At 37.2% G+C, this 15,850-nt stretch overlaps 3 protein-coding genes across 3 annotated transcripts; 1 reads left to right on the top strand and 2 right to left on the bottom strand.

Annotated features, from left to right (window-relative positions):
* The first annotated feature begins 280 nt into the window (after positions 1–280).
* Positions 281–4,798, top strand: emd (emerin). The gene is made up of 7 exons (XM_058410353.1): positions 281–435; positions 1,876–1,965; positions 2,789–2,881; positions 2,997–3,031; positions 3,121–3,146; positions 3,298–3,351; positions 4,101–4,798. The coding sequence occupies exons 2-7, from the start codon at positions 1,884–1,886 to the stop codon at positions 4,342–4,344; spliced, it is 534 nt and encodes a 177-aa protein (XP_058266336.1). The 5' UTR covers positions 281–435; positions 1,876–1,883; the 3' UTR covers positions 4,345–4,798.
* On the bottom strand, positions 4,620–7,788 carry si:dkey-93l1.9 (uncharacterized protein LOC562339 homolog). Its single transcript, XM_058410354.1, has 4 exons — positions 7,595–7,788; positions 6,151–6,364; positions 5,920–6,049; positions 4,620–4,988 (listed from the first exon to the last, which is right to left on the bottom strand). Exons 1-4 carry the CDS (start codon positions 7,658–7,660, stop codon positions 4,931–4,933), a joined length of 468 nt encoding a protein of 155 aa, XP_058266337.1. The 5' UTR covers positions 7,661–7,788; the 3' UTR covers positions 4,620–4,930.
* Positions 7,789–7,831: 43 nt separating this feature from the next.
* haus7 (HAUS augmin-like complex, subunit 7) lies at positions 7,832–12,132 on the bottom strand. The gene is made up of 10 exons (XM_058410350.1): positions 12,032–12,132; positions 11,565–11,680; positions 11,392–11,459; positions 11,243–11,304; positions 11,061–11,140; positions 9,616–9,813; positions 8,893–8,998; positions 8,596–8,811; positions 8,341–8,452; positions 7,832–8,095 (listed from the first exon to the last, which is right to left on the bottom strand). The coding sequence occupies exons 1-10, from the start codon at positions 12,086–12,088 to the stop codon at positions 8,040–8,042; spliced, it is 1,071 nt and encodes a 356-aa protein (XP_058266333.1). The 5' UTR covers positions 12,089–12,132; the 3' UTR covers positions 7,832–8,039.
* Positions 12,133–15,850: the final 3,718 nt, after the last annotated feature.

Below are 15,850 nucleotides of genomic sequence, written 5' to 3'. Positions count from 1 at the left end.
TCAGAGAACTTAATATCGCCCATTTCCATTTGTCTGCCTTTACTAAATTGCACAGATTACTTTAATATACCGTATTTTACTCCCACAAACCCGAATATCTAACCTGGAAGAAAAGAAAACCCCATATCACACAGATCCAGCGATCCAGTTGATTTATTAAACCCTGGAGTTGGAGGGATCTGGGTGTTCGTGGGGATCATTTAATCCTAAAGGCCTTAAGTCAGCATTGCAGGTTTATAACAGCTCGTGGGCAGATCTTCACAGTAATGTCGCAAAATAAAATGTCCGTCCGTGAATAATTACGAAAGTCGGATTGAGACTAGTCTCACATTTCCACTCCCATTCCGTCCTGCGTGGGGGAGGTGGGGAGGGAGCCGCCCAGCTCACGGCACCGTGCTAGGAAAGTTAGCACTCCCAACAGAAGCGCGCCCACAGGTGAGTACACCTTATAAACGTTACTACATTTACTTTCTGTTATTTAAGAAGCACGGAACAACCGTAATTATAATGAACACCGATTCTTAAAACCTCTATTTATGTAGTAGTTTTGTTTTCACTTAATGTCGCAGAGCACTTCAGGTAGCCAGCTAAGCTAACACTTACTAGCTAGCAAACCAGCTGCGGACAGGGATTTAGCTAGAAGTCAGCTGTTTATATTTTTATTATTATTATTATATAGGTGTCTAGAACATAGTAGAAAGGTGTCTCTGTGTTAATAAACACAGCATTTCCTTTTCTACTCCCACAGTCTATTAAGCGCCGTGGATACTGTGCCTCATTTGCTAACACAGTCCGTACCGCGCATGTGCAGGAAGGAGTTCCAGATGTTCCCAGCTGCAATTAGTTTTATTTCCTACCCTGGTTTTTACTCTAAATGAAACCTTAGCTTGCTACTTCGTATGCATAATGTTGTTGTAACCCTGGCAACAATATTACCTACTGTTTTAGTTTTCTTTAATCTAGTATTTAAATTTAGTTCTAGTAGTTAAAAAAAGAATAGAAGAAACCTGGACATGTCTCTTCAGCAGTTCGATCTGCATCCTCATGGACTGTGGACATGAAGGACAACATTGGGTGTCATATACACTATTTTGCCAAAAGTTTTGGGACACCCCGCCAAGTCATTGAGTTCAGGTGTTGTTTTTCAGGGGTTGGGCTCGGCCCCTTAGTTCCAGTGAAAGGAACTCTTAATGCTTCAGCTTCATACCAAGACATTTTGGACAATTTCATGCTCTTTGTGGGAACAGTTTGGGGATGACCCCTTCCTGTTCCAACATGACTGCACACCAGTGACCAAAGCAAGGTCCATAAAGACATGGAGTTTGGTGTGGAGGAACTTGACTGGCCTGCACAGAGTCCTGACCTCAACCCCATAGAACACCTTTGGGATGAATTAGAGCGGAGACTGTGAGCCAGTTCAAAAGTTTGGGACATCTGCCTTTCCATGCACATGAATGTAATATGGAGTTGTCCTGCCCTGCCCTTTGACCATTCCTCTAGAAGCATGGTCATTTGTGAGGTCAGGCAGTGATGTTGGACAAGAAGGCCTGGCTCCAGACTCCGCTCTATTTCATCCCAAAGGTGTTGAGGTCAGGACTCTGTGTGAATAGAAATGTTTGTACATTGTTTTGGTTAACTATACTATGTTTTATTTAAAAAATAGAGGTATCAAAGTATCTTATAAACAAACAAAAAAAAGCTTTAATTAAAATTGATTTTTTTCAACCACAGGCTCAAACGATCAGGGATATACTTGGTAGCTTAGTTAGTTTTAGCTGAATTTTGGCTACACTTCTGGATAATTGAAGCATTAATAAGCATTTCCAAACCATTTGCATATAAGCGACTCCCTTTTTTTCTTTATGTGATTTGTAGATACAATCATGTCCTCATTAAGCTCGAAGTCTTCTGATGAGCTCTGTAAACTCCTGGACGATTATGGGATTAACCATGGACCCATTGTGGGTAAGAGAAATGTGTTTATTATTATTATTATTATTATTATTATTATTATTATTTATTTATTTATTTATTTTTTTACATAACAATAGTTACTAGTTCATGATAAAAACCTAGCATTCAGAAAATTTAGGTGCTTACACCACATGAAAACCCCAGAAAATTAATTTTAAAATATAACATTTGTGTAGCTGTAATCATGGCAGATGGACTTTTCTCACACTGCACTGTGAGAGTGACACTCAGAATTGATGTCCCAGATTTCGGAAAAGTTTACTAAGGTCCAGATGAAGCCTTTACTGACTGTAGGTGGTGTTTTATTGGGGGATTATGAACTTCTGACTTTTCAGAAGGGAGAAAGAAACCCCATGAGTTTAGCATGACATCTCCCACCTTGCTGATTTAATGCATAGGTAGCCATTTATCTCCAGTGTGACCACATGGTTGAACTCACAGTTTCTGTCATATGGCCAACATATCAGCTGACCTTGAAGCATGTCTAGAGACATGGTGGGTGTTGCGTGTTCTTTGCCTAGTCTGTACAGTAATATTAGGACTGGAATGCAGCAATTCATTCATCAGATTAGTCACTGAGTAGAGACTTAGGATCTCGGACAAACAAAGACAATAAACAAAGACATTGTCACCTTACTGAAGATCTTGGTATGCAGGTACACATGCTAAAAAAGATGATATCCAGGTGATACTCACCATCCCTGACTCTTAACTGGTGTTCATAAAGCCAAGTTTCATAGAAATATAAAGCATTATAAATATTTATTTTAAGTTTTAACTTGTGCTTTCTAACATGACAATGTTCTCTGTTTAGAGTCTACCAGGAAGCTTTATGAGAAGAAGCTGGCAGAAGCCATGGCCAAAAAACCCAAGCCATCTTCTGACAAGACGTACTACAGAGAAGAACGTAACAGCTTAATAACTATTACACACACAGTACTGAAACATCATACTTCAGTTTTAGGAACTTGCTCTGACCTGGTTGATCCTTTTATTGTTTTTTATTTTTTATTTTTTTACAGAGGAAGAAATCACATACGTTACATATCGCCCACCAGTAAGTTCGAGTTTTCTCCTAGATACAGTTGCGTAGCTCTTCTAGTGATTTTTATGTGAGTCTTATCTCTATCATCTTGTCGGTTGCAGGTGCAACATGAAAACTTTGGAGATGTGTAAGTTCCGTTTGTTTACTTTATATATACGTTAATGTGCGCAGTTACACCCTCATTACACTAAACGGACATTACATGCAGATAGGTGATATTTTATGGGTGAACTTTCATTCTTTTGCACAGATAATAACGCAGTAATATGTTTTTGTAGAACAAGACGAACGAGGACCACTGAGGAAGCTGAGGATGTGGATAATGCAAATGAGTAAGATTTCTTGGACAAGTTCTCTGGTCAAATCTCAAATACTCTCAAAGCTTTTATGACTTGCATATTTTTACATTGTTTTATGAGTTTTTGTCAATCTTCATGGAAAAAAAACACCACCACATGCATTAAAGTAATATATGTTCTCCCATTGGAAAAAGAAATTATATGCTAATTCATCACTTTTTTATAGTCAGATGTGAGCATCAGGACATAAAAAGTCTTTTTGATGTGTAATTTCAGTATAAAACTATAACACACACCTACACCTAAAAAGAAACAGCTGATTTATTTGAATATCCCTCCTGACCACCATTATGAACGTAAATTTATTCAGGTCACATGACCGTAAAAGCATTATTACATTTCAGACACACCAAAAAGGATTGTGCATGTATGGTTAAAATTGAGAAAAAGTTTTTTGAGAATCACAAATTGTATGAACACATTTTCTAATATTCCTTAGGAGGATAAATAATTGTGGCAGAAAATACTAGATACTAGTATTTACTAGAATACTAGAAAGTACTAAAAAGGTACTTCTAATGAGAAGCATTTATTTTCCAACAAAGACGGAAAGTTTCTTCAAGCTAAAAAAAAATTATGTGTAACGTTCATGTTTATGAATGGTGCCAAAATCTCTGGACGGCATTGTAGATCTAAATTTCCGCCTTAAGCCCGGTTTCCTTTACTCACTTACATCTCTTCTTCATTCCTCTCTCCGAATACAAAACGAATGGAAACACAAGGCCCATCCTCAGCTACACTCGAACAGCCTACCAGAGTGCACCTCGAGCTACACGAGCCTACACGAGCAGGTCAAGCCTCCAGGATGCTCGTCCAGGAACGGTCAAATCTGAGGGGAGCAAATCAGGTGGTGTGCCAGGGTGGCTCCGTGTTTTGGTTTTCGTCATCATTGCAGTGTTTCTTTACTATGTGTACTCAAACATGGAGTCTGCAAACGAAAGCCCTTTTAAAAAGATTGATGTGTAAATAGTTACTTGTTTATTCAATACACATGCGAAAAGATACCAAAAATGCAAATTTGATTCCCTTGAGGTGATCTATTCCAGCGTTCATTGCATAATAAGCACATTTTTTTATATAAAGAACATTATATAGTTAAAGATTTTATATTAGACCCATGAACCTAGTTTTGCATCAACATCACAGACATTCTATTGTGCAATATTTATATATTGGCATTTTGATTCATGTATCCCAAATGTTACAGTTGAAGCTGTCCATCAGCCTTTTAATAGCCATCATTTTATTTCTTTTCTTTTTTGTTTTTTTTTTTGTTTTGTTAATAAAGCATTGTTGAACGTTAAAAAATTTAGGCTGGTATAAAGTAAAAGTGTGTCTAAAATGTTATAATTCGTCTTTGTCCATCGTCGTGCCTAAACCTAAATAACTAACACACATTAAAACTTTGTCCTGAAGTTCACATTTTAAATGAATGTTTATGTTTTTGTAAGCTTCTTAAGATCCTTTTATTCATTTCCAGATGTTCATGATCCTCAAATGTCTGAATGTTTATCATCCTTCCAATCAGATGCATTTAATGTATAAATATAATTTACTCATCCCCTGGAGAGTCCATTTGAGGACTGGCAGCATCCATCCTTAAATAACTCCTGAAAGTGAAGAAAGATAACATTTTAGTTATTTATTTTAGTAATTGTCAGCCAATAGGTAAACAGAGTAAAGGGGGATACAGAAGATAACATGGAATATGGATAAATGGATGCACACAGTTTATAAGCTGCATGGTACATCAACCTGAAATATTACTGTGTTAAACACTGCTAAAATACAGTATTCATGTATATACACACATTCATACACATATATAACCTGGGCAGAGACTGTTAGGAAAAAGTAGGTAGAGGACAAAGGAAGAAAATAATTAGAGGAGAAGAGAGAATAGAAAAAAAGAAGAGAAGGAAAAGCACATCCATGCGTCCATCAACAAAAAGCACTGGGTCAGGTGGACTCAGATCAAGAGCTTCACCCAAAATCCACACCAGACTTCAGAAAGTGAAGGAGTATGGCAAACCCCGCAGATACAGCTGCAGCTTGAACCACCAGTACCAGACGGATCGACCTGTCTAGGGTTTTAGGTAACATAGTGGCTAACAAGTGGAGGGCTTGCATGTTAACTACATTGTGAAAGATCAGTGTGAGATTGACCGAGTGCTCAGGCTGACAACTCCAGAACCATGGTGAGCAGAAAAGCATAGTACCTAAAACCTGCAGTTGATGGGTCATAGTAGAAGACCACATCAGGTTGCAGCTCCACATATGACCCATCCAGCACCAACAACCCAAGGCACAGAGACACCACCACCACACATGAACAAAGCCCAAGGATCCAGACCACATCGGCCAGATCCAACTGACCAAGCAGACAACCACACAAATGCACGCCCTTTTATCTGGAAGGGGAGGGAGAAAATTAATTAATTAATTACTTAATAATAACAATAATAATAATAATAAATGGAGATTAAATACATTGGAGCGAAGTAGGGAGAGGAAAAAAGTAAACAAATTGTGCATCCTCACCAGTTAGTGTCAGAACCCAGTACAGTGATGAGGACATTGATGAGGAGAGTAATGAAGACAAAAACCGTAGCTGCATTGTTTAACATGTTCAGTTTAGGTTGTTTCCTTTCATCATTCAGGTTATGTTTGACTGTGAAGTAGAAAATTAAAATAACTAAATACTAAACTTGATTGCTTAAATGAGAATGAATTATTGCATTAATAATGATCGTCATCATACTGATTTCTTACCAGTGAAAATCAGAAGGAGGCCAACAATGACCTGAAGTGTGATGGACAGAATGATGAGGGCAATGAGATGGAATCGGTACTCAGGGCCCTCCTGCAGTGCAGACCTTAGCTGAGAGGTGTTAGCCATCAGCAGAGAGATGTCGAGCATGCTCTGGGCTGTACTCTTCTTGGTCACATAATGGTTCATGTCCAGGCGCCAGCGAGATGTTTGTCTCTGGTCATTAGTTTAAGAATGAAAGGCATTATTGAGGACAGCATACGGATTTACATACTTCACTGGCTCTAGTTTTCCAGGAGGCATAAGGCACAGCATAAGTGTTTCTAGTAAAAACTATCTAGTAAGCAATCTCATTACAAACTAAATACACCATATGGACACTATGTGGACCCTTGACCTTCACATCCGTTTGAGCTCTTCCTCAAACTGTTGTCAAAATGTTTGAAGCACAAAACTGTAATATGGCTTTGTATTAAGATATTTTCCATTGGAACAAAAGTTCCCCATACCTGTTCCTGAATGATAATTCACCTGAGGTCCAAAAAGACATTTTCAAGAATGAAACAGAAGAACTTGAGAAGCCCACACCTTTGGCTTTTTGGCCTAATATCACTGATTGAGCTCACTAACACTCTTATGGGTGAATTAGCACAAATTCCCACAGCCATTAAAAAGACTTTCCTAAAAGAATGAGAAAATGTAATAACCGAAGCAGGAATGTTCAAAAAGCACATTTAAGGTGTTGATCAGGGGTCCACATACTTTTGACCATATAGTGTGGCTTTGTGGAGGTCCATTTACATCTCACCTGCATAATGCGAGACTGTATCTAAGTACATCAGCACGAGCTGGGCAGATAAAATAAAGTTTGAAGTTTGGATTAACTTGGACATACAGTCCCCTCCAAAAGTACTTGGACAGCAGGGCCAAATTTTGTTTTTGCTATACGCTGAAGACGTTTGGTTTTGAGATTTAAAAAATGTACATGAGACAACTGAGCAGAATTTCAGTGTTCATTTCCTGATATAGCTTAGAACAAGGACATGCTGGTACACTCGCACGAAAGAGCCTTTTCAGCAGGAACAATTGTCACCACAGCGCTATATTTCAGGTGGTGCTCTGTAACCCACCAGGAAACATAAGCACCAAAAAAATAAATAAAAAATAGGCCAACAGGTCAGTAAACAATCAATTCGGTTTAGTTCAGTAACTAAATAAACGAGGATAAAATTAGTGCTTGACTTGTGGAGTTTCCCTTTACTGATCGTGCTCGTAAAGACATATAACGTATATAACTATTGTCCTGTATGTAAAAATGAAGAATATTGCCTTTTTGAATGTTAAAAATTGCAACTAATAAACAAATGATTAGAATTGCTAAGTGTGAAACAATTGCCTACACTGACAGTATGACACAAAAGAGAACACACAGCATGTTTTACTGACCTCTACGGACCCCAGGGTGTTTAAAGGAAAGTCTGCTGCACTGGATATCTGCCTTTTTACCTCCATAATTTATCTAAAAAACTGAATCCTGTAAAGGCTCTCATATGTGCAAGAATAATCCTCTGGTACCTGTTTTCTGTCCCTCCCACCATCACGCCTACTCACGGAGGTGAACAAAGTGATGAAACAGTGCTTGTGTTTAAAACAGTATTAAAGTACAACATATAGGTAATCAGGTTTGTTATAAATTATTTATTTTTATTTACAGCAGGGTATATTAGCAATAAAATAGTTTGGAGTAAAATAAGGTGAGCTAGTAGTTCATATGAAATATTTACATGAGGGAAATACATTGGGGAAACTGTAGAAACAGATTTTTAAAAACTATGAGGAAAATGAGATCTCCGAATCGTCAGAGTATTGTAACGATAAAAATATTCATGATTCACGAAGAGACAAAAGACGCAGTGAATTTATTCTTCATGGCCTCCAGTTGGTTGGCTGAAAAGAAACCACAATTAAAAGAACGAATTAATAAACATTTCAGGCAACTCAAATGGAAATAGTGTGCATGTAGAAACAAGCAGAGGAACTTCTTTATTGGGGAAACTAAACGGTTCCTCAAATAGAAAGAAAAACAATCAGCAGGTTCTTCCCGTTTGTAGCCATATGTAATAAAGTCACCTTCATTAACTCATTCATATTTATTCTCGTAAATTCTGGACACAAAAACAAATAGTACTCACGCAATGTATGTTTCTCTCCATTGGCCCAAAACTGCCTGCCTGTCTGTATCTGCTTCACCATCTCGGTCAGACTGGATGAAATCTCAGACAGCTGCTGCAGTGCTTCTAATTCCTACAGGACAAAAAACATACTGACCATTCACATTTAACTGTTTTTTTTTTTTAGGTCTTTATGTCGAGTCATTCATATAAAATTGAGGCTTTATGTGATGTGGAAAACTGAATGTTTAATCCAGTGCTCTGATATATGAGTACCATGTTGCAGTGGTGCAGGAGTTGATGTGCAGACTGAAAGACACTTGTGTTTGGATTAAGGACAGGAGGTGATCTCTGGCAGTAGCCCCTGAAGTCGGTGTTGTAGACCTGACTGAAGGCAGTCATAAGCTGAGCCATGTCTGATATAGCAACTTTCAAAGCGCAGGGTGACAACGAGGCTGCAGGGCCAGACTGTTCCAAATACAGGAACTCACACTAAGGAGAAAGATGAGTGAGAGATTGGAGTGTGAAGGAAATAATAAGCAAAACAATTTGATCATCTTCCAGACGACGTACTTCTTTACGCAGCTCCTCCAATGTACACAGAGTGGACCGCAGCAGAGCAGTAGCTTCAGCTATATTGTCGTTGTTCAGTGTACCACATCCTGAATCATGAGGACTCCTTCAACAGAAAGAGAGAAAGATCAGGATGTCGAGAAAAGTGTAAAATTAAGACTGAAATGACCTGCAAATAATGTCATGTTTCCAATTCAACACAAAGCCTTCATCCATTCAGATAATCTGATTCTAATCATTTGATTTTATTTCATAATCCAAGAGTTTAAAATTGCTGCAAATTGCACATAATGCATTAATGCTTTCCTTTCATTATTCCTGGTTGGAAATTACGAGTAGCAACCTGGATTGAAATGCTGCAAGAATGTAAAAAAAATTGTAAAAAAAAAAGGTTTTCTCTCTTGTGATTAATTGATTAACATCATAAATTGATGTTTATGAGTTGTTTTTTCAGCTAAGAATCCAATTTTCCAACTAAAATACTGCAGAATTTTTTCCTGTACACATTACTGGATGTGAATAGGGTCAAATTTTATGCTCGCATAACCCTGGTGTTATCAGAATTTGGACGGCTTTTTCAAACCTTTGTAGTCTAACCTTTCTAATCATTGTTTCAGGCATAGTTGTTCTAGTCTATAATTGCACTAAAATCAGGATTATCTTATTTAATTTCTTTTTTTTCCCCCTAACAGTTATATCCAATCAGGGTGGGTGTAAACGTACTCATCAGTTTTATTGCCGTTCGCCTTAGCCCAAGTCGCTTGTCTGGCTTTGAGGTACTCCTGGATGTGAGCAGACCAGGGATTGCACACAGGATTCATCAGCTGGATCAGGTCAGTCAGGTGGTCAGGTGACATCAGCTCCTTCAGCAGATCCTCATTTGTTATGCTGCCTCCTCCAGAGGACTCACTGTGCACACCACTGAGAAACAGACAGGAAGTAGTCATTAAACTACAGTCACAAAAACAATATACATTTTTAGTAGATAACATTTTTAAACTTAGTCAAACAGCACTCTTCTTCCCCTGCAATGCCTTTACATCCACATGAACTTTATTAATTCTTCCTAATCTGTAAGGTTTAATATGGAGTTGACCCGCCCTTTGCAGTTATAACAGCTTCAACTCATTTGTGAGGTCAGGTACTGATGTTGGACGAGAAGGTCTGGCTCACAGTCTCCACTCTAATTCATCCCAAAGGTGTTCTATGGGGTTGAGGTCAGGACTCTGTGAAGGCCAGTCAAGTTCCTCCACACCAAACTCACTCATCCATGTCTTTATGGACCTTGCTTTGGTCACTGGTGTGCAGTCATGTTGGAACAGGAAGGGGTCATCCCCAAACTGTTCCCACAAAGAGCATGAAATTGTCCAAAATGTCTTGGTATGAAGCTGAAGCATTAAGAGTTCCTTTCACTGGAACTAAGGGGCAGAGCCCAACCCCTGAAAAACAACCCCACCAAAATTTACACTTGGCACAATGCATTCTCCTGGCAACCTCCAAACTCGGACTCGTCCATCGGATTGCCAGACAGAGAAGTGTGATTGGTCACTCCAGAGAACACGTCTCCACTGCTCTAGAGTCCAGTAGCGGCATGCTTTACACCACTGCATCCGACGCTTTGCATTGCTCTTGGTGATGTAAGGCTCGGATGCAGCTGCTCAGCCATGAAAACCCATTCCATGAAGCTCTCTACAGACTGTTCTTGACCTAATCTGAAGGCCACATGAAGTTTGAAGGTCTGTAGCTACTGACCCTGCAGAAAGTTGGTGACTTCTCAGCATACGCTGACCCCGCTCTGTGATTTTACCTGGTCTACCCCTTCACAGCTGAGTTTCTTTTGTTCCCAGTTGCTTCCACTTGTTATAATACCACTAACAGTTGAGTGTGGAATATTTAGTAGTGAGAAAATTTCACGAATGGATTTATTATACAGGTGGAAACCTATCACGGTACCACACTTGAATTCACTGATCTGAGAGAGACCCATTCTTTCACAAATGTGTGTAGAAGCAGTTTGCATGTCTAGGTGCTGGATTTTATACACCTGTGGCCATGGAAGTGATTGGAACACCTGAATTCAATGATTTGGAGGGGTGTCCCAAAACTTTTGGCAATATAGTGTAAGTACTGACCGCAATGCGTATGGTTCAACTGATAAATGCACTTACTCTGATGGTGTGTCCTGCTGTTCTACAATCATTAAAAGCTGTTCCAAAAACAAAAGCTGATGTAAAGGTGAGGCAAAACCCTGTGCCAGGAGAAAAATCATCAACAGAACAATCAAGCGATGTGAAAATCTTCAGCAAACAAATAATCAGCAAAAAAAAAAAGTTATGTTAAAATAACATACCGCGATTAACTCCTGATCATCAGCTTTACATAACAGCAGTTCATGACCAAACCGTGTGATTTCTGTGTTTTGGTTTGGAAAAAAATATTTATTATATAACTTGAAACACTTATTTGACACTTTTATAGGTGTAAACAGAGCACCTTTACCTTTTGCCACTTCTTCTGTCTCTGAAGACTTGATAGTTGAGAACTTGTCTCTCAGGGATGGACAGATCCTTTACAACACACAGATAAATGCAATTTTACTTCAGATTTAGGTTCACAGGCTATTGTCAAAATAAACTGCAAACTTCTAAACATGTTAATTTGTGTTAAGATACCGGACACAAATCCATTTCAGTATGTCCATGCGGTGTAATGAAGGCGTGCAGAGAAGCTCCTGCATGCTGCTTGCTTCTCTCAGGTACAGACCGTCCACTGAGGGACAGGACAGACTCTGGACACAACAAAAACACCGCATTAAGCCTGCTCCTGAGGGGAGCTAGCGAACTAGCATCACTCGGCTACATGCAACCATACTGACCCTTAAACATACCATAAAAACACCTGTAACAGGTGAAACCGAATTAAATGTAAACTAAGTCACAGAAATGTAAACTAAACCACAAAGTAACGCGGATTATATTCTGCTGTTAGCGCCCATGTTATCTATCCAGCAAGCTAGCTATAACTCTTCTAGAAGTATCATAAAATAAGGTTACAATAATCACTATAGCTTCAGTTAAAAACTTAAATTATACTGCATACACCCTCAAAGCTCACATTATATACAATTTTAAAATATTACCCGAAGGCTGTTGTAAACACTCAGAGAGAGTTGCTGTTCTTTTGATTTGCCCGCCATGACGCCCTTCTCTGTGCCTCAGTGCTGCCCCTCCTCGGCCTGACCGCGTAACTTCCTCCATTCTAGCGTTCTAGCTCCTCCCTATGAGAGATACAGAAAACCAGGACAGGATTGTCTCTAACATTCAGTCTCTAATATACAGTCTCTAATATACAGTCTCTAACATACAGTCTCTAATACACAGTCTCTAATATACAGTCTCTAACATACAGTCTCTAATACACAGTCTCTAATATACAGTCTAATATACAGTCTCTAATATACAGTCTCTAACATACAGTCTGTAACATACAGTCTCTAATATATAGTCTCTAATATACAGTCTCTAATATACAGTCTCTAACATTCAGTCTCTAATATACAGTCTGTAACATACAGTCTCTAATATACAGTCTATAATATACAGTCTCTAATATACAGTCTCTAATATACAGTCTGTAACATACAGTCTCTAATACACAGTCTGTAACATAGAGTCTCTTATACACAGTCTCTAACATAGTTTCTAATATACAGTCTCTAATATACAGTCTCTAACATACAGTCTAATATACAGTCTCTAATATACAGTCTCTAATATACAGTCTGTAACATACAGTCTCTAACATACAGTCTCTAATATACAGTCTCTAATATACAGTCTCTAACATTCAGTCTCTAATATACAGTCTCTAACATTCAGTCTCTAATATACAGTCTCTAATATACAGTCTGTAACATACAGTCTCTAATACACAGTCTGTAACATAGTTTCTAATATACAGTCTCTAACATACAGTCTGTAACATACAGTCTCTAATATACAGTCTGTAACATGCAGTCTCTAATATACAGTCTGTAACATACAGTCTCTAACATACAGTCTCTAATATACAGTCTGTAACATACAGTCTCTTATACACAGTCTCTAACATAGTTTCTAATATACAGTCTCTAACATACAGTCTGTAACATACAGTCTCTAATATACAGTCTCTAACATTCAGTCTCTAATATACAGTCTGTAACATACAGTCTCTAACATACAGTCTCTAATACACAGTCTGTAACATACAGTCTCTTATACACAGTCTCTAACATAGTTTCTAATATACAGTCTCTAACATACAGTCTGTAACATACAGTCTCTAATATACAGTCTGTAACATGCAGTCTCTAATATACAGTCTGTAACATACAGTCTCTAACATACAGTCTCTAATATACAGTCTGTAACATACAGTCTATAACATACAGTCTCTAATATACAATCTCTAACATACAGTCTCTAACATACAGTCTCTAATACACAGTCTCTAATATACAGTCTAATATACAGTCTCTAATATACAGTCTGTAACATACAGTCTCTAATATATAGTCTCTAATATACAGTCTGTAACATACAGTCTCTAATATACAGTCTCTAATATACAGCCTGTAACATACAGTCTCTAATATACAGTCTGTAACATACAGTCTCTAATATACAGTCTCTAACATACAGTCTCTAAAATACAGTCTCTAATATACAGTCTGTAACATACAGTCGGTAACATACAGTCTCTAATATACAGTCTGTAACATACAGTCTCTAAAATACAGTCTCTAATATACAGTCTAATATACAGTCTCTAATATACAGTCTCTAACATACAGTCTGTAACATACAGTCTCTAATATACAGTCTGTAACATACAGTCTCTTATTTACAGTCTGTAACATACAGTCTCTAATATATAGTCTGTAACATACAGTCTCTAATATACAGTCTGTAACATACAGTCTCTAATATACAGTCTCTAACATACAGTCTGTAACATACAGTCTCTAATATACAGTCTGTAACATACAGTCTCTAACATAGTCTCTAATATACAGTCTGTAACATACAGTCTCTAATATACAGTCTGTAACATACAGTCTCTAATATACAGTCTCTAACATACAGTCTGTAACATACAGTCTCTAATAATTATTCTCTAATATACAGTCTCTAATATACAGTCTGTAACATACAGTCTCTAATACACAGTCTCTAACATACAGTCTGTAACATATAGTCTCTAATATACAGTCTCTAATATACAGTCTCTAACATTCAGTCTCTAATATACAGTCTCTAATATACAGTTTCTAACATTCAGTCTCTAATATACAGTCTCTAACATTCAGTCTCTAATATACAGTCTCCAATATACAGTCTCTAACATTCAGTCTCTAATATACAGTCTCTAATATACAGTCTCTAACATTCAGTCTCTAATATACAGTCTCTAATATACAGTCTCTAACATTCAGTCTCTAATATACAGTCTCTAATATACAGTCTCTAACATTCAGTCTCTAATATACAGTCTCTAACATACAGTCTCTAATATACAGTCTCTAATATACAGTCTCTAATATACAGTCTCTAATATACAGTCTCTAACATTCAGTCTCTAATATACAGTCTCTAATATACAGTCTCTAACATTCAGTCTCTAATATACAGTCTCTAATATACAGTCTCTAACATTCAGTCTCTAATATACAGTCTCTAACATACAGTCTCTAATATACAGTCTCTAATATACAGTCTCTAACATTCAGTCTCTAATATACAGTCTCTAACATACAGTCTCTAATATACAGTCTCTAATATGCAGTCTCTAACATTCAGTCTCTAATATACAGTCTCTAATATACAGTCTCTAACATTCAGTCTCTAATATACAGTCTCTAACATACAGTCTCTAATATACAGTCTCTAATATACAGTCTCTAACATTCAGTCTCTAATATACAGTCTCTAACATTCAGTCTCTAATATACAGTCTCTAACATTCAGTCTCTAATATACAGTCTCTAATATACAGTCTCTAACATTCAGTCTCTAATATACAGTCTCTAACATACAGTCTCTAATATACAGTCTCTAATATACAGTCTCTAACATTCAGTCTCTAATATACAGTCTCTAACATACAGTCTAATATACAGTCTCTAATATACAGTCTCTAACATTCAGTCTCTAATATACAGTCTCTAACATTCAGTCTCTAATATACAGTCTCTAACATACAGTCTAATATACAGTCTCTAATATACAGTCTCTAACATTCAGTCTCTAATATACAGTCTCTAACATTCAGTCTCTAATATACAGTCTCTAATATACAGTCTCTAACATTCAGTCTCTAATATACAGTCTCTAATATACAGTCTCTAATATACAGTCTCTAACATACAGTCTCTAATATACAGTCTCTAATATACAGTCTCTAACATTCAGTCTCTAATATACAGTCTCTAACATACAGTCTCTAATATACAGTCTCTAATATACAGTCTCTAACATTCAGTCTCTAATATACAGTCTCTAATATACAGTCTCTAACATTCAGTCTCTAATATACAGTCTCTAACATACAGTCTCTAATATACAGTCTCTAATATACAGTCTCTAACATTCAGTCTCTAATATACAGTCTCTAACATTCAGTCTCTAATATACAGTCTCTAACATTCAGTCTCTAATATACAGTCTCTAACATTCAATCTCTAATATACAGTCTCTAATATACAGTTTCTAATATACAGTCTCTAATATACAGTCTCTAATATACAGTTTCTAATATACAGTCTCTAACATTCAGTCTCTAATATACAGTCTCTAATATACAGTCTCTAATATACAGTCTCTAACATTCAGTCTCTAATATACAGTCTCTAACATTCAGTCTCTAATATACAGTCTCTAACATACAGTCTCTAATATACAGTCTCTAATATACAGTC

This window comes from Hemibagrus wyckioides, linkage group LG15 (genome assembly GCF_019097595.1).
Source record: "Hemibagrus wyckioides isolate EC202008001 linkage group LG15, SWU_Hwy_1.0, whole genome shotgun sequence".
Taxonomy (NCBI): domain Eukaryota; kingdom Metazoa; phylum Chordata; class Actinopteri; order Siluriformes; family Bagridae; genus Hemibagrus; species Hemibagrus wyckioides.
This window is presented reverse-complemented; position numbering and strand designations above follow the sequence as displayed.

Bases quoted from the DNA above. Each gene is read 5' to 3' on its own strand.
- emd (XM_058410353.1), top strand. From the start codon at position 1,884: ATGTCCTCATTAAGCTCGAAGTCTTCTGATGAGCTCTGTAAACTCCTG. The intron at 1,966-2,788 runs GTAAGAGAAATG...TTCTCTGTTTAG, and splicing joins TAACCATGGACCCATTGTGG to AGTCTACCAGGAAGCTTTAT. The intron at 3,147-3,297 runs GTAAGTTCCGTT...ATGTTTTTGTAG, and splicing joins CATGAAAACTTTGGAGATGT to AACAAGACGAACGAGGACCA.
- si:dkey-93l1.9 (XM_058410354.1), bottom strand. From the start codon at position 7,660: ATGGAGGTAAAAAGGCAGATATCCAGTGCAGCAGACTTTCCTTTAAAC. The intron at 6,365-7,594 runs GTCAGTAAAACA...ACTAATGACCAG, and splicing joins ACACCCTGGGGTCCGTAGAG to AGACAAACATCTCGCTGGCG. The intron at 6,050-6,150 runs GTAAGAAATCAG...TCTACTTCACAG, and splicing joins CCTCCTTCTGATTTTCACTG to TCAAACATAACCTGAATGAT.
- haus7 (XM_058410350.1), bottom strand. From the start codon at position 12,088: ATGGCGGGCAAATCAAAAGAACAGCAACTCTCTCTGAGTGTTTACAAC. The intron at 11,141-11,242 runs GTATGTTATTTT...CTCCTGGCACAG, and splicing joins ATGATCAGGAGTTAATCGCG to GGTTTTGCCTCACCTTTACA. The intron at 9,814-11,060 runs GTAAGTGCATTT...TCTGTTTCTCAG, and splicing joins CAGCAGGACACACCATCAGA to TGGTGTGCACAGTGAGTCCT.